The sequence below is a fragment of the Amblyraja radiata genome, chromosome 13, assembly GCF_010909765.2.
Source record: "Amblyraja radiata isolate CabotCenter1 chromosome 13, sAmbRad1.1.pri, whole genome shotgun sequence".
Classification (NCBI taxonomy): Eukaryota; Metazoa; Chordata; class Chondrichthyes; order Rajiformes; family Rajidae; genus Amblyraja; species Amblyraja radiata.
Window position 1 is genome coordinate 53,400,477 of NC_045968.1, and position 26,691 is coordinate 53,427,167.

Here is a 26,691-nt window from a genome sequence, read left to right on the forward strand (position 1 = left end):
AAAAAAAAACATTCACCATACAGATTTTTTACAAACAAACATGGATAACAACCGCTGACAAGACCATCAGACACAACGACTTGTTATTATACTGTAGCACTTGTTATCAGCCAGTAGTACAAGTAGTATACAATGGGCATCAATGCATCGATCCACATCCTCAGTAAAATATAATTGTGTTTGAACTAGGCTAAATGAGCCGCATTCCTTTGAATACAATTCACGCGGCCATCATTAATACTTGTTAAAACACAATTACATTAACTATGGAATGTAGATCGGAGCATTGATGACAATTGAAGAATTCTTAAAATTTACCATCATGATTGAGGGCGTCTTCTTGGGTGAGCTTCTTCGTGTGCAGCAGGTTATTCATTCTAAGGCATCTAAGGACTGAAGGAAATATGCAACGTTTTATGTTGAAAACCTTTCTTCAGACCCGGCTATTTCCTTCGCTCCATAGATGCTGCCTTAAGCCCTAGTCTCACTGTACGAGTTCACTCAAGAGCTCTCCTGAGTTTAAAATCTCTGTGTAGCATCTCTGTCCCAATCTTCAAATTCCACTGAAATTAAATACACTTTCGACTTAAAAAAAGTTCGCCAGCAGGATTAGTCGGATTACACGCATTTTCAATCATCATCAATCAGTGTAATTTTCACACCGGTTGAGTAGTAGTTTTTTTTTTAAAGATACTGTACATTACAATAAATTGTTTAAGCATACCCGGTACTAAACGCACAAACATTAGGTGGTTATGATGTACAAACGGTTATAATGAATATAATTTCAAAGTGAAAAAAGAGATTTCTGTGGAAAGAATATTTAATGAATATAAGATGATAGGCGCTGCAAAATGCTCACTTAAAACATTACACCGTCAACTCAGGATTGTTTCTTAGCCTCTGACAGGTGTTCAATCTAACCTCGTAGTCGCTGTTAATCGATTCATAGCTTAATTTTCATTCCTGGTCCGTTGAACTTCTCCAAATGCAAACGCTTCAAGTTACGCTTCTTGTGTGGTGGTAAGAGGGAGGAATACTAGGATAAAATACAATATATTTGCATTTATATAGCGATCCTGCTGCAACATTTTTTAGTCAAAAGTTGTATTTTATTTCAAAGTGGGAATTTGAAGATAGGGACAGAGATGCTACACGAGATTTTGATAGAAGGAAATGTTACAGCAGCTGAGTAAAAGATTGGTAAATATTGGCTCAATGAAGATCAGGAGAGAGGGATTGGGGGTGGGGGGAAAGTATCTATAGCTTGGGATTTGCCTAAATGAGTACTGAGATGGATTATCATTCCACACCAAATTTCTTAAACAATAATACCTTTTATGCAATTATCACAACATTTTGCTGGATATGGATCAACGGACTATGTATGGTACATGCTTGTAAATGAGTAATACAAATGTTCTTCTTTAAGTACTGTTGTTTCTGGGATGGGATGACTGATTACAAATAACCTACATTCTATATTTTGTAATAATGTGGCTGAAACAATAGCATATTTTGTGATATTTATTGAGATAAAAAGATACAACTGACTTTGGGCAAAATATTACCTTGCAACATTCTGTATGTCTGATAAATATTGTGAAATGGAACTCAGAAATTATGGGAGGATTACATAAAACTACAATTCAAAGGTAATGAATATACTGAGTATTCTTATTTCCATCATGAACATACAATAGTGATATAGGACACCAGGTCCTACTACGTTAAAAAGTATCACATTTTTACATCCCGAGTATATTTTGCTCTTGGACATTTTTCAACATGTTGAAAAATCTTCACGAATTATCACTTTTCCCGAGTACCTGCCGTTGGCGCTAAGAAACTTCCCGAGCTCCGACGTACCCGCTACTTTCATTCTACGTGCTTACCACGAGTTTTGATTTTTTAAAAACTCGGGAGAGCTCTTGGGTGAACTCGCACAGTGGGACAGGGCTTCACACCCGCTGAGTTTCTCCAGCATTTTTGTCTACCTTCGATTTTCCAGCATCTGCAATTCCTTCTTACACGTTTTGCGATGACGGCTGCAATTGCGTTCCTTCAGTTGGGGGGGGGGGGGGGGGGAGAAGAGAGAGTCCTGGCCCATGGTGGCCCTGATATGTGATATGTTCCCTCCGTGGGTGCTGCCTTGCCCGCTGAGTTCCTCCAGTACTCTGTGTATTTTGTTTGGCTCTGAAGTTGAAGGTGGACACCCCTGTGTCCACCTTCAACTCCCTGTCTGTGGTGGCTCAGGCAGGGGCTCTGGGGAGAGGGTTATGTTTCTGGTTGAGACCTTTCTTCAAGACATCACAAGTACTCTCCCGATGAGAGTCAGTTCAGTCTGAAGAAGGGTCTCCTCTCAGAGTCGCTGCGCTGCCTGTCCGCTGAGTACTCCAGCTTTTGTTTATCTTCAATTTCAGAGTTAGATAAAATAGTAAGATTAAACGAGAACTTACCAGTTTGAAGTTTGATCTGTATTTTATGAGGAGTTACGATGAGGGATTACGTGAAGAACCCGCTCAGTGCGCAGGCGCGGCATACTTCCAAGCAGCGGTGTGGAATCACAGATAGACACAGTTATTTGAAGTAAACATAGTAAAGATAAGGAGACATCAATTATTAGTTTGATCCATATAATGAGGGTGGGAGCGGAGGGCACGTAATCCCTCATCGTAACTCCTCATAAAATACAGATCAAACTTCAAACTGGTAAGTTCTCGTTTAATCTTACTATTTTACTTCGGAGTCACGTGAGTGACTACGTGAAGACTTCAAAGCTCTGTGATTTCAAACCGTGTAACAGTTCATACTTCACTCGCTGCCGAAGTCATTCGAGGGAGGAAGTATGTTATCGTAATCAACCATGAATCTGTTTGTAAAAACAATAATGGTGTTATTAACAACAACAAGACCAATTGCTCCCCCGGGCTTAAATTATATATTTTTTGCAGATTATTTTTCTGCAAACGATACAGGTTCTGTCAGTGGTTTGTTATAAAAGTTTGGACGTATACTCCCTAGACCACCCTGCAGTAGCCAGGATGTGGTCCATAGGCTTCGTCCATCCTCTTAGTTACTGACGTGGAAGCTGTTCTGGTGGAATAAGATTTATACACGTTAGTATTTACTCCAGCAACTCCCAGTACCTGCTTGAGCCACTAGAGATAGTTTAGCTCGTCACCCGCCATGAGGTTTCCTGTGGCTGACCATAAGGCTTTTTCCTCTCCCTCGGTATTCCTTATTGTGTCGATCTCTAAGTGGGTCATGACACATAAACGTGGTTCAGGTGGGTATGCCCGGAATTTCATGACTGGACCTGATGTTCCTGGTCTGTTCTGTTTGGCCAACCCTTGAATGGCATGTGACACTATCTGGTGTTATAACCATGTGTCCCATCGCAGTAGATGGGAGAGCTGGCTCTTTGTGTTGATGTAAGGCCACCAGCATGTCCATCTTCAGGGTAGGCTGTTCCAGGGTGAGTGACCTGGCTGGTGATCATCCCCTAAGGTATGTCAGGATTCACTGACATCCCAATTTGGGTTGTACCTATTTCTGGGGAATGGATTGATATACCTTCCCTGTATCTGATACCAGTGAGCGGTACCCAGTTGAGTAGGCTAACAGAACATGTCTTCATTGTGGTGAAGACCTGCCAGGAGCTCCAGTACAGTTTTTTGTTATAGTTGAATGTGTAATTCCTGTTTTGGAAACAGTGTACCATTTCTTGATGCTCCTCAGGTATGTTCCCTAGGATATGCGACGGAATGCTGTCATCAGGTTGATAGTGCTCCTGATCCAAGCACAGCAATGGTCTTCCCAATTCTGCAATTCTTTTAATGACCATGTCGAGGATCACTGGGAACCATGCTTGTGGACCATGGTCCACTGTAATTTGCGTAGTACCCCGACTGATGAAGCCGTAGTACCTATTGAAGATGTAGAAGGAAAGGAAAACATAGAGATTAGGTTCCCCCACCCCTCAATACGCGGGAATGTCTCCATTGCCGCTGCCTTGAGATTGGTTTCATGTGACGTAAGTTAGTACGTGGTGATTTAATTGGATATAGGAATCGATATCTGGTGTCCATATTGCTTAGTGATTTCAGCAAATATTTTGGTTTAAATGTATGTTTACAGTATTTAGCTCACCTGATAGGTGAGTTACTGATGGTCAAACATGTTTGACGACATACGGTTTCCAATTGTTAATAAATTGTCCCCTAATATCGATGTTCTCCGCCCAAGTGGTTTGGTATATGCCACCACTGATGTTGTTATCTTATAAACGAACATGCAAATTTGGTGGATTACTGAGCAAATGCTTCACTAGAATAAGTAAGTTAATATATAACATGTTTAAGTCAATTCATATTGGCATTAAGTATTACAAGCTCAGTAACACATCAGGACAATAAGATGTACTCAAAACAGGTGGAAGTGTACAACCATAATCCTTCCTGCCGATAAATTCCATGATAACACTACAGAATTAATCCATTTGCCCCATATTACAGGTATGGAGATAGTTTTGAACACTAGTATCTCAGCTCATAGGAAAGGTACAAAGTTCAGTAGCTGGTAATGCTGCTATATCCCAATTACTTTGCCACGTAGTGATTGGTGGTTAATGCACCATGACTGATAGTCTTAATGAATACCAGATAACAACGTTGTGGATGGTCAACGTAAATATCTGGATATATATTTTGTGCACCGTTCCCAGAGGCACTGCAATACTGGGTCGATGCGTGGAGTGGACGGAGCAAGCCCCTATTCCATCTCCCTGTTCCAAAATTCAATTTAATATATGGTCCCTAGATAAGGGACGTATCAGATTATTAAACTGATAAGAACAGATACTACACTTGATCTTAGCCAAAAGGCCGAGAAGCGATGCAGCTAAAGCTGTATCCAAGGATAGTTTGTCGTTAATATATAGACATGCCATGACGGAATGTTTCTAAGTGTCAGGGCTAGTTGATTCTGGATAACGTTGACTTAAATGCCGCAACGCTCCTCATGGTTACTCCATCCAGGTAATTGCGGTATATCCGAAACTTATATGAGAAGGTACTGAATAGTGTGCATCTTCCAAGGTCGATGTCTACCATAAAGTATCCTTGGATCCATGGTAGTAGTTACAAATCCCATGAATGGGTATACCTGGTGAAATACTCAAGTGGTTATCAACGATGGTGCGACATCACCATCGTGGGAGGGTAGACACTTGGGGTGCTTGCTGAATTGGTGGCAAGATATTAATTCTATTCCCCTTGTGATTATTTTTGGTATATAACTACCAAGATTGATAGCTTCCTACCAGGCGTGATTCATCCACCCCTTGCTAGTACAACCCCTTAACCTTTATTGATGGTAGGAACCATACTTATCTGTCTTCATTGTTGTTTTCTTCGGTTCTGTTCCTTGTTCTTGTAGGACGATGTTTGTTGGGGGGTGGCACATTTTCCCTGGGGCCTGCTCTGGGCCGTGGCCTAAAATGCACAGGTTTGGCATGCAGGCCCCGAGCTTTACACCAGTACCATGAGGTAGACACCCCGGTGGACACGTAGAGGTACTGGTGTTTCGTGTGGTGTCATTCCAGACTCTGCCCTCTTGTGGCCGAATAGTTTGAAACACTTCGTCCAGTTTTTTAGGACTGGTTTGGTAAGTGCCAGGTAGCAGGATCTGGGCTTATTGAGGTCGGCGTTCTCATAGTCCTGTTAATTTCATAGATTGAGGGCAGGTTTGTGAGTTCATTTCAGAAGTTATGAGGTATACCGTGAACAGTAGGGTCAGGTGTTTTGCCATACCTACCCTGCCTTCTGGAATGAGCAGTGTGGGACATGATAGCCGACGTCAGGGTACCAAATGCATTTTTAAATATTTAGGTTAACGCGCTGCTCAATGTAATCCCCCAATAATGGCGGCACTTTGAGTAAATGCAATTAGGGGAGGCGTGATAAAACCAACGCCTCATGGCACCTGTCTTGGAGAGGTTTTTTGGAAAAGACAGTAGTAAGTGGCCATCAGTTGAGACTGAAAAGCCATCTCGCTAGTGGTGGAGCCACCTAGCGGCCACACCCAGCAGCTCTTCCTGATCCTGTACCTCAAGCATACTCCCGATATTGTTCAGCCAGTGACCCCTCTTCATGACCAGCCCAGCCACTGTCACCCCAAAGCTAACCACACTAAGGAGGAAGCGATTGGCAGTGCCTAGGCACTGTGTAGGGTATGCCTGAACCCTCCAGCGAGACTGCCCCTCACGTAGCGTGTCTCGCAGGAGCTCCTGCTCCAGGAGCCGCTCCAGCGGCTCAGGCGGCTGTCTCTCTCCCTGCGGTGGGAGAGACGTCCCCTCCGACAAGTCGGAAGCCACCGGCCGGATGCCTCTTCGGATGCTAGACATCCAGCCCGCAGCTCAGGCACTAGCGGTACTGGCTTCGGCGCGGTGTGGGGATAGCGGAACGCCGGTTAAATGTTCCTACCGCCTTCTTCTGAGCTTTTGTGCCTTGTAGTAGCGAGAGCGCCCCTCAAGCAGCGCGTCTCGCAGGCACCTGCACCGAGAGCCGCTCCAGCGGCTCAGGCGGCTCTCTCTCCCCCCGTGGCGGGTGGAGAGACGTCCCGTCCCAAATCGGGAAACACCTGACGGATGCCTCTTCGGGTGGCTATACATCCAGCCCGCTACGCGGCTGGGCTCGGCACGGTGTCGGGGAAAGAGGAAACACCGGGGTCGCTCCTACCGCCTGTTGCTGCCCCCCTTCCCCCCGACGGGAAACGTTCCTCCTCGAACGGGGGACAGTTTTGTTCCAGAGCCTTTTTCTCTGCCTGTAAAACACAAGCAGAAAAAGGGGCTCCCCTGTAAAAGAAACCCGACCTCAGGATACTCACCTGACGGTCCGTTTCATCTGTTGCGGGAGTGCCTAGCTCCCGCTGCCGCTGTTGCACTGCTGGCGTAATGCCGCGCCTGCGCACTGAGCGGGTTCTTCACGTAGTCACTCACGTGACTCCGAAGTAAAATTTCTCATGGGGGGCTTATACATGAGAACATGAGGCAAGCGCAGTCCCCTCCAATCGCCTAAATAGTTGCCTAAGTTGGACAGGCCCTTTAAATTGTGGTTTCATGTAGTAACAACTGGTCAACATTATTTGAAATACCTATACTTGTCTTTATTTGTATAGTGTAAATCTAAAACACAGACCTATTGTGTAATCACTGATAGTACTTATTCCAGAGATCAATCATGCGGCTGTATAAATAGCTAGGATCAAAAGTCATGGTCTTGATATGATGACCATCAAATACTCTGCCTTCTCCACCTGCTCCTCCTTCAATTTATACAAAAAGGTTAAACATTTGTTATGACTGAACTTAACAATCAGGTTATTTCTGTTTTTCATCTGCCTTAGGCAGCCTCCTACAATTGAGAATGACTTGCTTTCATTCAGGTTGTGAGGCAACTGATGAACTCAATGTTCCCCGCAGCTCATGTCAAGGGGAACTTGACAGAGATGTGGAGCCAAGCTCTTTACCTCAAAATCCTTCAAGTTCATCTTCCAATTCAGAGTCCCTTTCATGGAGCAGAATGAGACGTGCATGGCAAAGACTGCATGGATGAACTACAACAATTGTTCATCCCAGTTTGGCAAAAGAATAAATCAGGGAAGGTAGTGCATCCGTGAATAACAAGGGAAATCAGGGATAATATCAAAACAAAAGATGAAGCGTACAAATTAGCCAGAAAAAGCAGCCTACCAGAGGACTGGGAGAAATTCAGTCAGCAGAGGAGGACAAAGAGCTTAATTAGGAAAGGGAAAATAGATTATGAAAGAAAACTGGCAGGGAACATAAAAACTGACTGCAAAAGTTTTTATAGATATGTGAAGAGAAAGAGATTAGTTAAAACAAATGTAGGTCCCTTGCAGTCAGAAACAGGTGAATTGATCATGGGGAACAAGGACAGGGCAGACCAATTGAATAACTACTTTGGTTCCGTCTTCACTAAGGAAGACATAAATAATCAGCCGGAAATAGCAGGGGACCGAGGGTCAAATGAGGTGGAGGAACTGAGTGAAATCCAGGTTAGCCGGAGAGTGGTGTTAGGTAAATTGAATGGATTAAAGGCCGATAAATCCCCAGGGCCAGATAGGCTGCACCCCAAAGTATTTAAGGAAGTAGCCCCAGAAAAAGTGGATGCATTATTGATAATTTTTCAAAACTCTTTAGATTCTGGAGTAGTTCCTGAGGATTGGAGGGTAGCTAATGTAACCCCACTTTTTAAAAAGGGAGGGAGAGAGAAAATGGGGAATTACAGACCAGTTAGTCTAACATCGGTAGTGGGGAAACTGCTAGAGTCAGTTATGAAAGATGGCATAGCAGCACATTTGGAAAGTGGTGAAATCATTGGACAAAGTCAGCATGGATTTATGAAAGGTAAATCATGTCTGACGAATCTTATAGAATTTTTCAAGGATGTAACTAGTAGAGTGGATAAGGGAGAACCAGTGGATGTGTTATATCTGGACTTTCAGAAGGCTTTCGACAAGGTCGCACATAAGAGATTAGTATACAAACAAAGCACACGTTATTGGGGGTTCAGTATTGATGTGGATAGAGAACTGGCTGGCAAACAGGAAGCAAAGAGTAGGACTAAACGGGTCATTTTCAGAATGGCAGGCAGTGACTAGTGGGGTACCGCAAGGCTCAGTGCTGGGACCACAGCTATTTACAATATATATTAATGACTTGGACGAGGGAATTGAATGCAACATCTCCAAGTTTTAGGATGACACGAAGCTGGGGGGCAGTGTTAGCTGTGAGGAGGATGCTAGGAGGCTGCAGGGTGACTTGGATAGGCTGGGTGAGTGGGCAAGTGCATGGCAGATACAGTATAATGTGGATAAATGTGAGGTTATCCACTTTGGTGGCTAAAAACAGGATAGTAGACTATTATCTAAATGGTGGCCGATTAGGAAAAGGGGAGATGCAACAAGACCTGGGTGTCATGGTACACCAGTCATTGAGAGTAGGCATGCAGGTGCAGCAGGCAGTGAAGAAAGCGAATGCTATGTTAGCATTCATAGCAAAAGGATTTGAGTATAGGAGCAGGGAGGTTCTACTGCAGTTGTACAGGGTCTTGGTGAGACCACACCTGGAGTATTGCGTACAGTTTTGGTCTCCAAATCTGAGGAAAGGCATTCTTGCCATAGAGGGAGTACAGAGAAGGTTCACCAGACTGATTCCTGGGATGTCAGGACTTTCATATGAAGAAAGACTGGATAGACTCGGCTTGTACTCGCTAGAATTTAGATTGAGGGGGGATCTTATAGAAACTTACAAAATTCTTAAGGGGTTGACAGCTAGATGCAGGAAGATTGTTCCCATGATGTGGGAAGTCCAGAAACAAGGGGTCACAGTTTAAGGATAAAGGGTAAATCTTTTAGGACTGAGATGAGAAAAAAAATTTTACAACAGAGAGTGGTGAATCTCTGGAATCTCTGCCACGAGGGTAGTTGAGGCCAGTTCATTGGCTATATTTAAAAGGGAGTTAGATGTGGCCCTTGTGGCTAAAGGGATAAGGGGGTATGGAGAGAAGGCAGGGACATGATACTGAGTTGGATGATCAGCCATGATCATATTGAATGGCGGTGCAGGCTCGAAGGGCCGAATGGCCTACTCCTGCATCTATTTTCTATGTTTCTATGTTTCTATGTGCTCACGCTTCTTCGTCCAAAATTTTCACAAAGGACAGCTCATTAATTCCTTGCCGATGGATATGTTGGGGATTTGCAGGTCCTTCGAAGCCAAACTGTATATCAGAGAGCAGGGCGGCCTTAAGCCGATTGGACCGATTTCTCCCAATCGGGCCCCACGCGTAAGGGAGGCCCCACGTTAATTTTCCGTATTTCGTACAGAAATACAAATTCGCTTTGTTAAATAAAGATTTAAAAAAAACATTCACCATACAGATGTTTACAAAACAAACATGGATAACAACCGCTGCACGACCATCAGACACAAACGACTTGTTAATTACTACTGTAGCACTTGTTATCAGCCACCAGGTCCTACTACGGCAAACTCACGAGATATTACGGTATGACTACGTTAAAAAGTATCACATTTTTACATCCCGAGTATATTTTGCTCTTGGACATTTTTCAACATGTTGAAAAATCTTCACGAGTTACCACTTTTCCCGAGTACCTGTCGTTGGCGCTAAGAAACGTCCCGAGCTCCGACGTAACCGCTACTTTCATTCTACGTGATTACCACGAATTTTGATTTTTTTAAAACTCGGGTGAGCTCTTGGGTGAACTCGCACAGTGGGACAGGGCTTCACACCCGCTGAGTTTCTCCAGCATTTTTGTCTACCTTCGATTTTCCAGCATCTGCAATTCCTTCTTAGACGTTTTGCAGTGACGGCTGCAATTGCGGTTCCTTTCAGTTGGGGGGGGGGGGGGGAGAGAAGAGTCCTGGCCCATGGTGGCTCCTGATATGTGATATGTTCCCTCCGTGGGTGCTGCCTTGCCCGCTGAGTTCCTCCAGCACTCTGTGTATTTTGTTTGGCTCTGAAGTTGAAGGTGGACACCCCTGTGTCCACCTTCAACTCCCTGTCTGTGGTGGCTCAGCGGGACAGGCAGGGGCTCTGGGGAGAGGGTTATGTTTCTGGTTGAGACCTTTCTTCAGACAATCACAAGTACTCTCAACGATGAGAGTTCAGTTCAGTCTGAAGAAGGGTCTTCTCTCCAGAGTCGCTGCGCTGCCTGTCCTGCTGAGCTACTCCAGCTTTTGTCTATCTTCAATTTCAGAGTTAGATAAAATTTCTTAAGGGGGGCTTATACCCTCCCCCCCCCCACCCCCACTACCTTCCTTCCCAACCTCAGTCTCACGGACCTTAGCGTACCCCTAGTTCCTAAAACCCATTTCCATCACTGATCTGGCATATAAATTCATGACAGTGAGATTTAAAAATCATGTTATATTCTTGTGTGAATGGGATTAGTTTGTTATTTGGATACTTAGGCTTTTAAAAAAAAATTATCCTTTTCTTAAGAAATGGAATCTACAGGACATTCTTAATGGGAAAGTAGTGGGCAGAAAGGCATGTCATGCGCGGTTTGAAGAGCAAAAACTTGTAGTTTACAATGCCAAAATTGAAAAGTTGAGGAAAACCATTGCTAGCAGCTGTTTATTGGTTACAATCTGAGGAGTATGATGATGCTTCTGATTATGGTATGCCAATGTACCAGCTAGCAACTGATCTTCTCCATAAAGACCTGGTCTATTGCTAGAAATTGTGATTTATTTACCTATCTGTTACGGACTTACAGTATATAATACAATAATATTAAAGTTCCGGTCTTGAGAATATCACATTTTTTAATTTTCAAGACAGTCTGGGTGTTTATTACTATTTCCGTCACAACGGTCAATTTTGTAATTAGCTACAATTAGGTAATGAACTAATTATATGCTTTAATTTCAGGTCATCCAAGTAAGATGTTTATATTTGTTTCAGAATGCTTCAATCTATAATAACTGAAAATGTCATTCAGTTCTCTTAATTTTTAAGAAAGTTATGGGCTTTTGACTGTCCTCGATCACAGGTTTTGTGTTAAGTCAATGGAAAAGCACTAGGGAACAAGATGGTAATTTCCAAGTATGAAAATGGTCATAACTTTTTTAATACTGAAGATATGAAAGTGAATTAGGTGACAAATTAAACTTATTTTTATGCTTTATCTGATGGGATAAATTGCAGACTTGATTTTTTTAATTTCAAAATTTTGTAACATTGCTAGAAAATGTACCTGGATCTTGGAGGCCGAAGGTTAGGTTGTTAGCCAAGGGCGAGTAACCTGAATTGATCCCTTGTTCGCGCTGACACAGGAGTAAGCTCCACCGCCCGCTGTGATGTTATCCATCATCCGTTGACCAACTCCGCTCTATGATCTTTGCCCTTGAACTGGTCCCCTCACTGATCAGATGGAGAGCACTGCCAGAGGTGAGTGGGCCGGCAGAAGGCGCTGAGATGGCAGTCGGTTCCGCTGTCCGGTGATGGTGGCCATTACACACCACAGACCATGTGGCCATTGCACACCACAGTTTTCCTGAACATCCTCTTCTCCATCATGGAGATCTTGGAAGACACGAAGTGGGAGAGTCAGGACCACCCACTGACCCTGGATGAAATGACTGGCTCCACCTATTCCTTTGAATTGAATAACACTCGGATGCCATGGTTACCGGCATGTTGTACTCAGCTCTGTGCCACTGGGTGAGCCCAGAGCTGCTGCAAGTGTACAATGCTATGCTTCTGGCTGGCAGCATGTCAGCTTCACCTACAAGCTGAGTGGGGAGAAGGATCGTATCATGCATTGCAGACCAATCTCAAAGCCAAATGCAGAAACTCTAAAATCCAAGGCTATTGCCATCTAGGTCAAGCCGGCTCTGGGACAAGTAATCCACCCGGGTCAAATCTGTGCTGTACCTGGCAGGTTTAACCGGCATCCTCTAGCTTCTCAGAGATACCAATGCCTCCGTGCAGGGCAGAAGGGTGGATACCTGCCTGGTCAGCTTCGACAAAGAGAAACCTTTTGACAGCATATCACACAATGATAGACGCACTCTCCAAAGTGGGCTTTGGGGTGGGAATCAGGAACTGGGTCCAACTGCTCTACACAGATATCTGTAGTGCCGTACTAATTAATGAGCGGGAAACAGATGGCTTTCCCATTAGGTCTGGAGTCAGGCAGAGTTGCCCACTCTCCCCTGTCTTGTTTGTGTGAAGTCTTTGTTGAATCCAACAGGAAGGATGAGAGCATTGGAGGAGTGACATTGCCAGGCAATGGGGGCATCCAGTTGTAAACCTCCCCATACATGGATGATATTGCCGCCTTCTGCTCAGATCCACAGATTGATCAGCATCTTCAACCAGGTTGAGTTGCCCTTGGGATTCAGAGAAAACTGCAGGAATAGCAAAGCCATTATCTTTGACAACTGGCCCAACCAATCATCCATTCCCTTCGCCAACAGGTTTGAACACCTATAAGCAAACCACACACCTTCTATACCACTATAAGTACTTGTGCTGCCAGCTCCAGTGAGCTATGAACTTGGTTTCCCAGATCCCTCTGCACGTCAATGGTCTTAAGTGGCTTGCCATTAACTGTATACTTTCCCCTTACATTCAAACTCCCAAAGTGTAACACCTCACACTTGTTTGGGTTTAACTCTATCTGCCATTTCCCCGCCCATTCCTGTAGCTGATCAATATCCCGCCATACCTTCTGACCACCTTGCTCACTGTTTGCCACTCCTCTAATTTTGGTGTCATCAGCAAACTTATTCACCAACCCATCGACATATAAAACCACATCATTTATATATATCATTCTCTCTGGCCTATATGTGACTCCAGATCCATTAATGTACATGAATCCACTATATTTTGAAATAGCCTGGAAAGCCACAAATTGTGGGTGCAATTTTGAATGGACAATAAATGTTATATGGGGTGAAACTGAATAGCTAGGCCTATATCTTTTAGCGTTTCTACAGCTGAGGGAAGATCTCACCGAAAAGTACAAAATGCTCATGGGTGTAGGTAGGAGACGAGAGAGGATAGTTATCCTCTTGTTGATGAGTCATAAATTAGGAATCACAGTCTCAGAATAAGTGCTAGGCCATTTAGAATGGACATTTCCTCATGAGGTGAATGGTGAACTTGCAGAATGTTCTACCCTGGAGGCTCAATCACTGAGTTATTTCAAAGCAGAGATCAATAGATTTCTAAGAAGGAACTGCAGATGCTGGTTTACACTGAAGATAGACACAAAATGCTGGAGTAACTCAGAGGGACAGGCAGCTTCTCCGAATGGAAGGAATGGGTGACGTTTCGCTTTTTCAAAGGCAAAGGCAAAGGCAAATCTATTTGTATAGCACCATTCGTGCAAACAGCAATTCAAGGTGCTTTACAGGAAAGAAAAAATAGAATAGTCAATAATTAAAAATTGCAAAATAAGCAATACGACAAATGTATGAATAATAAAACAACATCAATGAAACAATAAAACGATTTTAAAAAGCACATAAAAGGGTTAAAATTAGACGGTTAAGATTACTGCATGTCGGGTAGAAATGAAAAGCTATAGTAAACAACAGTGTTTTTAGGCCTGATTTAAATGCGCTTACAGTCTGTGCACACCTCAGGTGTTCAGGGAGCTTGTTCCACAGGTGTGGAGCATAAAAACCCAATGCTGCTTCAGCCTTTTTAGTTCTGACCCTGGGAACACAGAGTAAACCTGTCCCTGAAGACCTGAGGAGTCTAGGTGCCTCATATACAACAAGTAGGTCAGAGATGTATTTTGGACCTAGACCATTCAGTGCCTTGTAGGTCAGTAACAACATTTTAAAATCTATCCTCTTATACACAGGGAGCCAGTGCAAAGATTTAAGGACAGGTGTAATGTGGTCCATTTTCTTGGTGTTGGTCAAGACTCTGGCAGCGGCATTTTGGATAAGCTGCAGTTGTTTAATTGATTTTTTATTGATACCTGTAAAGATGCCATTACAATAATCTAACCTACTAAAAATATATGCATGAACAAGTTTTTCAGTGTCTTCTTTGGACAGAAATCCCTTGATTCTTGCAATATTTTTAGATGGTAATAGGCAGATCTGGTAATGGTCTTTATATGGCTGTTAAAATTCAAATCCGAGTCCATAACTACACCAAGGTTTCTGGCTTTGTCTGTGGTTTTCAGTGCAATTGAGTCGAGTTGAGCACTCACCTCTAGCCTTGTTTTTTTGGGACCAAAGACAATAATTTCTGTCTTATTTGCATTGAGCTGGAGGAAGTTCTGGTTCATCCACTCATTGATATGTTTGACACACTGGCTCAATGAGTGTAGGGGACTATGGTCATGTGGTGACACTGCGATATATAGTTGTGTGTCATCGGCATAAGTGTGGTAGGATATGTTAAAATGCTCTATGATCTGAGCTAGGGGGAGCATATAAATGTTGAACAAAATGGGTCCAAGAATGGAGCCCTGAGGAACCCCGCATGTGAGTTTTGTACGTTCTGATTCAAAATTACCAAGGGAAACAAAATAATCCCGATCTTTCAAGTAAGATTTGAACCAGTCCAGCACAGAACCAGAGAGTCCCACCCACTTCTCCAGTCTGTCAAGCAGTATGTTGTGGTCCACCGTATCAAAAGCAGCACTGAGATCTAGAAGTACCAGAACTGAAGCTTTTGATGCATCACTGTTTAGATGTTGTCGTTTAGGACCTTAGTGAGTGCAGTCTCGGTGCTGTGATGTGGCCGAAATCCCGACTGGAAAACATTAAAAATATTGTTTTGGATCATAAAGCAGTAAATTTGTTGGTAAACTACCCTTTCAATAATCTTTGCCAAAAATGCTAATTTAGATATGGACCTGTAGTTGCTCATAGCTGAGGCATCCAAATTAGGCTTCTTCAATAGGGGCTTGATCACTGCTGTTTTTAAGGCTTCGGGAAAATGCCCCGATTGAAGGGAAGTGTTTACTATGTTCAGCACTTCTGGTGCAACACTGTTAAAAATATTTTTAAAGAAGCTTGTGGGCAGCAGATCAAGACAGCAGGTAGTGGACTTTAGCTGGTGAACAGTTTCAGTCAGAGATGCACAATCTAAAAGTTTAAAATGTTGTAGATTCATTAGTGAATCTGGAGGCATAGGTGAGAAAGCCACCTATATCTAGCTCCCTGAGGTGGAGCTAGACAAAAATGTCTAGCTCCCTGAGGTGGAGCTAGACATTGTTTGTCTTATCTTCAGAATTTTATCAGTGAAGAAATCTGCAAAGTCATTGCACGACTTGCTGGACAGGAGCTCAGGAGGGACTGATGATGAGGGGTTTGTCAGTCTATCGACAACGGCAAACAGGGTGCGGGAATTATTATTTTTGTTGATAACCTCTGAGAAAAAGGACTGCCTTGCCCCTTTCAATTCCTGATTGTAGATACGGAGGTTGTCTTTGTAGATGTCGTAGTGGACCTGTAGTTTGGTTTTTCGCCACCTACGTTTGGCCTGTCTACACTTTGTTCTTTGCGATCTCACTGCTGTGGCATTTCTCCATGGTGACTTTTTCCTTCCAGATAAAATCTTGGTCTTTAGTGGTGCAATAGCATCCATAAGAGTCATAACATTGGAGCTAAAACCATCCACAAGGTCATCGACAGAGGCCGGGGGCAGAGTTGGTGGTGGTGTATAGGCCTGAGTAAACAATGCGCCGGTGTTTTCATTGATACAGCGCCTTTCAATCACCTCTGGTTCTTTTCTGATACTGCTAGCAGAGATGGTCGTTTAAAAAAATACACAGTGGTGATCGGAAAGAGCAACATCAGTCACCATAACATCAGAAATGTCGAGACCCTTGGAAATAATCAGATCCAATATATGCCCCCTATTGTGAGTTGGCTCTGTTACGTGCTGATTAAGTCCAACGTTGTCCAAAATGTTCAGGTGCTCTTTTGTACCTCCATCCTCTGCATTATCCATGTGAATATTAAAATCACCCACTAAGACAACACAATCAAAATCAATGCATACAATGGACAGTAATTTGGCAATCTCATCAAAAAACTGCATCGTATTTTGGTGGCCTGTAAATAGTTAAAAGTATTGTTCGCTGGGGAGAACTCAGCTGAGCAGCGACATATTCGAAGGAGTTGAAAAGCCCACAGGACATTTTCTTGCATTGTAAAGTGTCTTTATATAAAATGGCGACTCCACCTCCTTTTCTGTGTATTCTGGCTTCATTTATAAAAATAAAACCGGGAGGTGCTGATTCAATCAAAACTGTGTCACTATTATTTACACTTAACCATGTTTCTGTTAAAAAGATAAAGTCAAGATTGTGCTTAATAATAAAATCATTGATTAAAAATGACTTGCCTACTAGTGATCTAATGTTCAATAATGCCATACTTGTATTAAAAGCATGATTTGCAACAGTTGGTAGAGTTGGTAGAGGTGTGTAGTCCACCGACCGCAGTTTGTCCACACAGACTCCAACGCCCCTGTTCCTCCTCTCTCGGGTACAGTGCAGCTGGAACGCCGGGCAAACTCGGTCAGGGATGGCCAGCTGACGCGACAGGTCTGGGAAGAGTGGATGTGAGGTGCCCCGGGGAGCCAGCCGGAGGAATGACAGCCCCGCACCGGGAGTAGCCGGCAGCCAGAGTGGAGGCGAAGGGTCTGGGTAAACCAACCGGAGGCACGACGGCCTCGCAGCAGGACCAGGAAGCGCTAACAGCCATGGTGCAGGAGATGTGCATGCCGAGATCGAGCAGGAGTGAGAGCGGCCGAGCCTTCTCGTCCTCACCGAGACACCTGCCCGTTTTCCCCGTTTTCCCCGTCTCCTGGTTCGCCTGCGCCTGCGGGGACAGCTGCAGCACGCATTCACGGCTCCCTCAGGAAATCTCTGATGCACGGCACGATGGAAAGTCCTCGCCCCGGGGCCTCGAGAGCACGCCACCGAGGCACCAATGTCCAGTAGCGCCTGGCTTCTTCCACCAATGTCCAGCAGTGTCCGACGGTCGTAGGAAATAAATGACTGTGCACTATGCACACACAACGACACGAACAGAGACAGAGACAGAACAAACACAAGTGGCAGTGAGCAGAGACGGCGAGCAGCCGGGAACAGGTGAGGCGTGGCCATTTTCAGACCCAATGGGTGATGTTTCAGGTCGAGACTCTACTTCTTCTATCCAGAAATGCTGTCTGTGCCGTTGAGTTACTCCAGCATTTTGTATCTACCTTCTATAGATTTCTAGATGTTAAGTAATCAAGGGATATGGGATAGAGCAGGAATATGGCATTAAGGTGAATCATGATGTTGAAGAATGTGGAATGTTCAAAGGGCCAGATGCCCCTGTCCTGAATAATCCAAGTTACGCTATCCTGAACTTCTTCATTAATTTATGTTCTGAACGTTTTGACACTTAGACAGAGAAATCTCAGCATTTTTCAGGAAAATCACACTGTGTTCACAGAAATGTACATTTAGTGTAAATGCCTGAACCTGCATGTGTCAGAATGTGTGCAGCTCAGAGCCAAGAGCAGGGTGTGGAGAGGGAAGGGGTAGTTGGCAGGAATGTCTCATACTTCTTCATCTTCTAGATCAGCCTATAATGAGAGACCTATTCAAAGGCCCAGCTAAAGTCCATGTATACAACATTCACCGCTGTACCTTTATCAATTTCTATTGTTATTTCCTCAAAACCTCAATCGTTATTAAGGCATAACCTGTCGATTAGCCCATTCTCTTCCAAATGGAAGTATATTGGAAGATTTAAAGCCCTGTCCCATGGTACGAGTTCATTCCAAGAGCTCACCCAAGTTTGCCCTGATTCGAACTCAGAGATTTACGGCAATGGCCACTCGTCGGTACTCGGGGCTCTCATGGACATTTTTCAACATGTTGGAAAATCTTCACGAGTTTTCCCGTGCTTACCTGCCGTTAGCGAGACTTCCCGAGTGCCTGCCATTAGCGCAACGAGCCGCTAAGAGACATCCCCGAGCTCCGATGTACCCGCTATGTTCATTCTCCGTGCTTACCACGAGTTTGATTTTTTTTAAACTCGGAGAAGCTCTTAGAATGAACTCGTACCGAGGGACAGGGCTGATACACTGTAGCTGCTTGCAGTGTAGCTGCTGCTGGCATCAGCGATGGCGGCCATGGGGTCCTGCTCCTTGCTGTTTTGTATGTGTTTGTTCGTTTGTGTCGTCTGTGAAAACCCTACAAAGATTACTTTCATGAGAGAGGTACTCATAAACATCGGACATACGGTACCTCCTAACATCGTTCCGAATTTCTCTCACTCGCTGGATTATTTGGACATACTCGTCGGCGGGGCTGTGGCTGCGTTCAAGGTCTTGAGGGAGGAGAACCCGTAGGAAATGCTCTGGAGCACTCACCCGACTCCGGCGACGAGGATCATGCACACCACTCCCGAGCATATTCTTGGCAAACGTACGTTTTCTCAACAACAATGAGGACGAACTGCAACTCCTGCGCCGGACAAACAAGGACTTCTCTTGAGCCGCTGCCCTGTGCTTCACCGAGACCTGGCTGTGTGAGTCTACCCCTGACAGCGTGCTGCAACTGGCTGGCTTCCAACTTCAAAGAGCGGACTGCGAAGTGGAGACAGCGGGGAAATCAAGAGGCGGTATATGTTTCTATACCAAACAGGACTGGTGCAGCGATATCACGGTACTGTCAAATTTCTGATCTCCCAACCTAGAATCCTTCTTTTATAAACTGCAAACCCTTCTACTCTCCCAGGAAATTTAATTCCTTTATTCTCGCTGCAGTTTATATCTGCATGCATGCGTACATGAGGCGCAAACGCAACTCGCTGACCAGGTAATGAGGGTAGAAAGTGACTTAAAGACCCCCAAAACAATGACCATGGAGTGATCCAGGATGGGGAGGAATCTGCCTACACACAGGAAGTGTCACAGCTGGCGTCCTGGTGCCATCGCAACAACCTGGAGCTAAATGCTCTTAAGACAGTGGAATTGATTGTAGACTTTAGGAGAGATCCCCCTCCCCTCACCTCAGTCACCATCAACAACACCATAGTTACATCTGTGGAGTATTTTAAGTTCCTGGGAACCATAATCTCCAAGGACCTTAAGTGGGGGGCTACCATCGACTCCACAGTCAAAAAGGCCCAACAGAGGATGTCATTCTGTAGCAGCTGAGGAAGCACAATCTGCCACAGGCAATGATGGTCCAATTCTACATGGCCCTCGTAGAGTCTGTCCTCACCTTCTCCATCATGATGTGGTTTGGCTCAGCCACTAAGCACGACACCCGCAGTGAATTGTCCGATCAGCAGAGAACGTTATTGGCTGCAACCTTCCCTCCATTGATGAACTGTACACTGCAGGGGCAGGAAGCGAGCGGGCAAAATTATCTCTGACCCCTCTCACCCTGGCCACAAACTCTTTGAATCACTTCCCTCTGGAAGTCGACTCCAGATTGTCAAAGCTGCCAGAGCCAGACATAAAAACAGCTTTTTTTCACTAGTAGTAGCTCTACTCAATAACCAAAAACCTGTAGCCTCCTTTTGCTATGGTATTTTATTTAATTCACATTTAATCAATAATGATTTATTATTAATGTTTAATGTTTTATGTATCATTCTTAACTGTCACTGTATGTCATGTTGTCACTTGTGGGTGGAGCACCAAGGCAAATTCCTTGTATGTGAATACTTGGCCAATAAACTTATTCATTCATTCATTCATTCATTCATTCATTCATTCATTCATTCAGCATATTTGTATTCTCCATGCTGATCTTGCTGTCCTCCATGACCTTCTCCTCAGTAAATACAGATGCACATTTAGTGGCTCACCTTCATCCTCTGACTCCAAGCATTGGTTCCCTCCTTCATCCTTGCCTTTTCCTGGGGTCACCCTCTTCTTTTTAACATATGGATAAAAAGCATTGATACTTCATGGCCCCTTTTGTAGCAATGTTACAAAATTTTGAGATTTTAAAAATCAAGTCTGTAATTTATCCCATCAGATAAAGCATAAAATAAGTTTAATTTGACACCTAATTCACTTTCATATCTCAAGTATTTAAAAAGTTATGGCCATTTTCATACTCGGAAATGAGCATCTTGTTCCCTATTGATTTTCTATGGACATAACAAAAAAGTTGTGATCGTGAACAGTCAAAAGCCCATAACTTTCTTAAAAATTAAGAGAACTGAATGAAATTTTCAGTTATCATAGATTGAAGCATTCTGAAACAAATATAAAATAATCTTACTTGGATGACCTGAAATTAAAGCATATAATTAGTTAGTTACCTAATTGTAGCTAATTTCAGACTTCAATTACTAGATCTAAACATCTATCCATTTCTTAATAAATGATTAACATTTTTAAATAGCCTAAATGTCCAAATAATATTCACAAATGATTCACAATAAAACATGATTTTTAAATCTCATTTACATTAATTTATAGGCCAAATGGAAGGAATTCAGTGTTCAATTGCTGTAAATAAATGCCCATTTAAATCAGCTTTCCAGTGGGTCCCTGTGGAACGCGCTGGTTTAGAACGTTCACATTGCGGTAGATTTGTGCCCCAAATGCCCAGAAAAATACTGCGCGATATAATGGGCCCAAAATGAGCTACTCGCAATATTAAACTTTGTATAAAGGGATCTTTAGAAGCCCTTTTTAATGTAAAAATATACAACCTACCTTCAGCTGTCTGCTTTATGAGACCCTGCGGTTGCTGGCGGTCGCAGGTTTAGAGATTGATTTTTAAACTACTATAACTATTATTCAAGGCCTTTAAACCTAATAATAGCTTTTGCGACGGGGTCTTCCAGCGATTTTTCGTTAATAATTAACTAGGCTGAACATCTTCGATTTGAACAGCCTAGAGAAAATCGCGTTTTAAACCCGCCCCCCCCTCTAAACGGCGCCAAAATCGCGCACACCCGCAGCGGCAGATTTTCAAAGACGCTTCAGGTAGGCTTTGCAACATACCTACCTTTTGGCCCTTCTAATCACCTGCTTGAGCTCTTTCCTACGTTATATTTCTCACAAGACCTGTCTGATGCCACTTTCTTTAATTGATATACGCTTCCTTTTTATTACTGACCAAGTTTCGTTACTTTTTTGCATATCTTTCATTAATTTGTTCTACATATCTACATCACCATCGATATCTCTCGTTTCCCTTTCCCCTGACTTTCAGTCTGAAGAAGGGTCTTGACCCGAAACGTCACCCATTCCTTTGCTTTCTCTGATCCGCAGTTATTCCAGTATTTTTGTGTCTATCTTTGGTTTAAACCAGCATCTACAGTTCCTTCCTACACAAGTTTACAGTCTCCTTGCTCATTATGGTTCACAATTTTGCCATCCTTCACCTTACCGGAACATTCTGATCCTGCACTTTGATCAGCTGGCCTTTAAATGGCTCCTACATATCATCTGTGGACTTACCAAATAATAACTGCTCCCAATTTACCCTCCTTGGTTCCTGCCTAATGGCAGTGTTAATCTGCCTTGCCCAATTATGACCTTCCTCTGACTGCCAGACCTGCCCCGATTCAAAACAATCTTAAAACTTAGAGAGTTGAGATAACTGAGTGAATACAAGCCTAGTCTTTTCAATCTTTCCTCATATGACAGTCCCACCATCCCAAGGATCAATCTCGTGAACCTACGCTGCCCTGCCCCAATCACAAGGATGTCCTTCTTCAAATTAGGAGACCAAAACTGTACGCAATACTCTGGATGTGGTCTCACCAGACCCCTATACCTCGCTGCTCCTGTACTGAAATCCTCTTGTTATGAAGGCCAACATTCCATTAGCTTTCTTCACTGCCTGCTGTACCTGCACACCAACTTTCAGTGACCGGTGTACAAGGTCAAAGGTCAAACATGTTATTTGCCATTTGTGCTTACACACATAGGAACTCTTGTGCGGTTGTTCAGAGAGTCAAGTCAAGTCAAATTAAAAAGACACACAAAAAGACACATAATCTATAAAAACATATACTTCTCTAAAAATAAAAAAGAAAGTGCCTAAAACCCTATATAAAGGGGAAAGTGAAAACATTGTAAATTGCACAAACCCTATATAAAAGTGTCGATTGCATTGTATATTGCACAGGCCCAGGAGACAATATAATATGATATAATATGATATGCTATGAGGTAGGTCAGGACATCAGTTCATTTTGTTTTGGCCAAGAGTCTCACTGTGGCAGGGAAGAAGCTCTTAAAAAAGCGTGTTCTGTTTGTGGTGATGCTGTCCGCTCGTCTGTGCCTGAGGTTGTATGTGCAGTTTTTGTGTTTGAGCAGGGAGTGAGCTGGATGTAGTGTGTCTCTGATGATTCTCTCTGCCCTTTTTTGACGGCACTGTGTGTAGATTGTGCCCATGGAGGGGAGTTCCGTTCTGATAAGCTTCTCTGCAGTCTTTATGACTCTTTGCAGAGCCTTCCTCTCTGTCTGTGTGGTGTTTCCATACCACATACCACACCGTGATGCCTGTGGTGAGGATGCTCTCTATCAGTCCTTTGTAGACCTGGGTGAGAGGGCGACAGTGCAGACCAGTACAAGGACACCCAAGTCTCGCTGTACCTCCCCCTTACCTAACCTAACCCCATTGAGATAATAATTTGCCCCCTTGGTTTTGCCACCAAAGTGGATAACCTCACATTTATCTATATTATACTTCATCTGCCATGCATCTGCCCACTCACTCAACCTGACCAGGTCACCTGCAACCTCCTAACATCCTCTTCACAGTTCACACTGCCACCTAGCTTTGTGTCATCTGCAAACCTGCTAGTGTTGCTCCTAATTCCCTCTTCCAATTCATTAATATATATGGAAACAGTTGCGGCCCCAACACCGAACCTTGCAGCACTCCACTCGCCACTGCCTGCCATTCTGAAAAGGACCCGTTCACCCCTACTCCTTGCTTCCTGTCTGCCAACACCCTACCCCCAATACCATGTGCTCTCATTTTAGTCATCAGTCTCCCGTGCGGGATCTATATCCATCCAAATAAAAACATTGCATTCTATCATCTATCTGATCTGTGCCACACAGGTAGTGGAAAGGTTGTAGTGATCGGTCACTCTCAATAGATTACAAAATAAATGCAGATTAAAAAAAACCCACAAAGTGCTGGAGTAACTCAGTGGGTCAGGCAGCATGTCCGGAGAACATGGATCTTATTTCTCTATATTTTACTTCGGAGTCACGTGAGTGACTACATGAAGAACCCCGCCAGGACGCAGGCGTGTCAGGGCCTACCCGACAGATGATCGTCTCTGTATTGTAACACACTTACTATTATATATGGAGTATACTAAGATCATCAGAGGGAAAGAAATGTCACTGTTAATCAGCTACAAACAGCCACTCAAAACAGTGACAGTCCAGACCTAAAACAGGTCCTAATAAAGGCTGGAGTAGACACTAGCATTTTAAAATCTCACTCCACCAGGGCTGCAGCAACATCGGCAGCTATGAAGTTGGATGTTCCTATGGACCAAATCCTTAAGACAGCAGGATGGTCAACGGTGAAAACTTTCCAACGATTTTATTACAAACCAGTCATTGAACCTGGAACAATTACAGAAACAAATTTAAGTTCTGTAATATAATTTACCGCATAAATAGGGGCAATAATTTGGTGTTAATATATTTATCGTTGGGTTTCAATATCGTATTGATGTCTAATGATGTTAACACTATTCTCCTCATAATCAAGGCAGATGTGATGCATGGACTCGTTTCCACGGCATGAAATCACAGAGCTTTAAAATCTTCACGTAGTCACTCACGTGACTCCGAAGTAAAATAGTAAGATTAAACGAGAACTTACCAGTTTGAAGTTTGATCGTTATTTTATGAGGAGTAACGTTGAGGGATTACGTGCCCTCCGCTCCCACCCTTGATCATATACTCAACTGGTATCTCTTCTCTAATCTTACTATGTTTAGTCATTACAGTTATCTGTGATTTCACACCGCTGCTTTGAAGAATGACACGCATGCGTCCTGGCGGGTTCTTCACGTAATCCCTCAATGTTACTCCTCATAAAATAACGATCAAACTTCAAACTGGTAAGTTCTCGTTTAATTTTACTATTTCTCCTGCCTCCAGCAGTCTCTTGTCTGGACCTGTTCATGGAGCTGGTCCAGTCTCTAACATAAATTGAATACCTTGAACACTCACACAAAATAAATAATTTTCAAAGAGCAATTAGTTATATATCCAGCCCATTCACTCACACATACATAGAGGATAAAACAACAGGAATGGTGTAAAATCACAGTTAGCTTGTGAAATCCTTAATTCCACAAAATAAGGAAATAAGATCAGTAGGGACAAATTCTTGTAATTGATTACTCACACAAGGAAATGAATCCCATAAAATAAGCTCCAAAAAAGACAGTGACAGCACAATTGCAGACACAGTGACTTTAAACCCCGCCTCTCTTCAAGGAGTATAAATAATGACCACAGAGAGAAACATCACCTCGAGCAGAACGGGTAGCTAAATCTGCTGACTCACTGGAAATGAAACTGCTTCCTATTCCTTAACTCAAAAGAACATTTCAATGGAGTTGAAGTATTCTAAAGAAAGCTACAGAATGTGGCCCTTGTGCATTCTATTATTTGCCATGGTTCAGCGTTCAAATCAAGGCTCTGAGGGTAAGAATGAGTTAGTTCTAAAATTGTAATTGTTGACTGATGAATATTTCTAATAGTGTGTTTAAAATAATGTTGCAGCAATGTTATTTCATATGAGATAATCAAAACATCTTTGGAGAGTTGAGAGAGTAAGTTATTATGTCCCCTTATGCCAATTATTTTTGAATAATCATTAATTGTATTAATTTGGTCCCTTATTTTAGTGCATCCGATAGGGTGAAGGGATAAATTATAGCAACACGGGATAGTTTTTTCCATCAGACCATGTGTTATTTAACAAAAAGCATGTTTTTAATTATGAAACAATGGACTAAATTGTGTCAAAGCTTTGGTTGCCTGATGCCCCATCTTTTGAAGCAATGTAAACTGCAACTTAGAAACAACGAGCATAGGAACTCCACGAGAATGAAAATGGTGATGAATCAAAGATGTGGGAGCTCTGGTCAATCTTTGAACATTGATCATTCCCACTAAGTGCCTTGAATTCCAAGGAGCCAGTTCAGTGAAGAAAGAGGACGAGTAAACCATGAGGGATTGCACATGTGTGTTTTGCACAATGGTGGAGTCATTACTTTAATCTGAGCATGTGGGATGTGTTGGACTTTATGAGGTCAAGAAAGTTGTCAAGAGTGTTTTATTATCATATGTCCCAGATGGAACAATGACATTCTTCCTTGCTATACTCATACACATACACACACAAAAAAACAATAGTGCAATGATAATACTAACAATAATAGTCTATTATAGTTCAGAGCTTATTTGAGGTTGTAGTGTTTAGCAGCCTGATGGTTGTAGGGAAGGAGCTGTTTCTGAACCTGGACGTTGAATTTTTCAGGATCCTGTACCTTCTTCCCAATGGCAGTGGTGAAATGAGTGTGTGGCCAGGATGGTGTGGGTCTCTGATGATGTTGGCTGCCTTTTTGAGGCAGCGACTCTGATAAATCCCTTCAATGGTGGGGAGGTCAGAGCCAGTGATGGACTGGGCAGTTTTCACAACTTTTTGCAGTCTTTTCTGCTCCTGGACGTTCAAGTTGTCAAATCAGGCTATGATGCAACCAGTCAATATTGTATTGCATTTTAATGACCACAGAGCCAGGCTGGTGGAATTTGGGTTGTCAGCAGCGATACAATAATAAAGAACACACAACCACAATAAAAATGTAACACAAACATCCACCAGAGCATTCATCACTGTGGTGGAAGGCACAAAAATTTGGCCAGTCCTCCTCCATTTCCCCCCCGTGGACAGGACCAGAGTCCAGAGTCAGTCCAGGATCGGCTCTTCCTCACCGGAGACCGCGGCTTTAAGTTGTTGTAGGCCGCAGGCCGACGGTCGAGATTTAAATTCTCCGCCGCAGCCAGAAGCACCGTAGACTGCAGGGCCGGCGGTCGAAGCTCCCCTCCAGGGGTGATGGTAAGTCCATGCCGGCCC

At 43.4% G+C, this 26,691-nt stretch overlaps 2 protein-coding genes and 1 non-coding gene across 3 annotated transcripts in view; 1 reads left to right on the plus strand and 2 right to left on the minus strand.

The window, feature by feature from the left end:
- Positions 1 to 26,691, minus strand: part of LOC116979505 (serine-rich adhesin for platelets-like) — a 1,930,096-nt gene that overhangs the window by 577,746 nt on the left and 1,325,659 nt on the right. The gene's annotated exons all lie outside the window — the stretch shown is intronic.
- On the minus strand, positions 4,707 to 4,898 carry LOC116980233. Its single transcript, XR_004413916.1, has one exon. It is a non-coding gene; the product is annotated as a U2 spliceosomal RNA (small nuclear RNA).
- Positions 25,087 to 26,691, plus strand: part of LOC116980023 (mucin-5AC-like) — a 249,282-nt gene continuing 247,677 nt past the window's right edge. Inside the window, exon 1 of the mRNA XM_033032093.1 lies at positions 25,087 to 25,256. Within this exon, the coding sequence (XP_032887984.1) occupies positions 25,163 to 25,256 (94 nt within the window). The 5' untranslated portion in view covers positions 25,087 to 25,162. The remainder of the gene's footprint in view (positions 25,257 to 26,691) is intronic.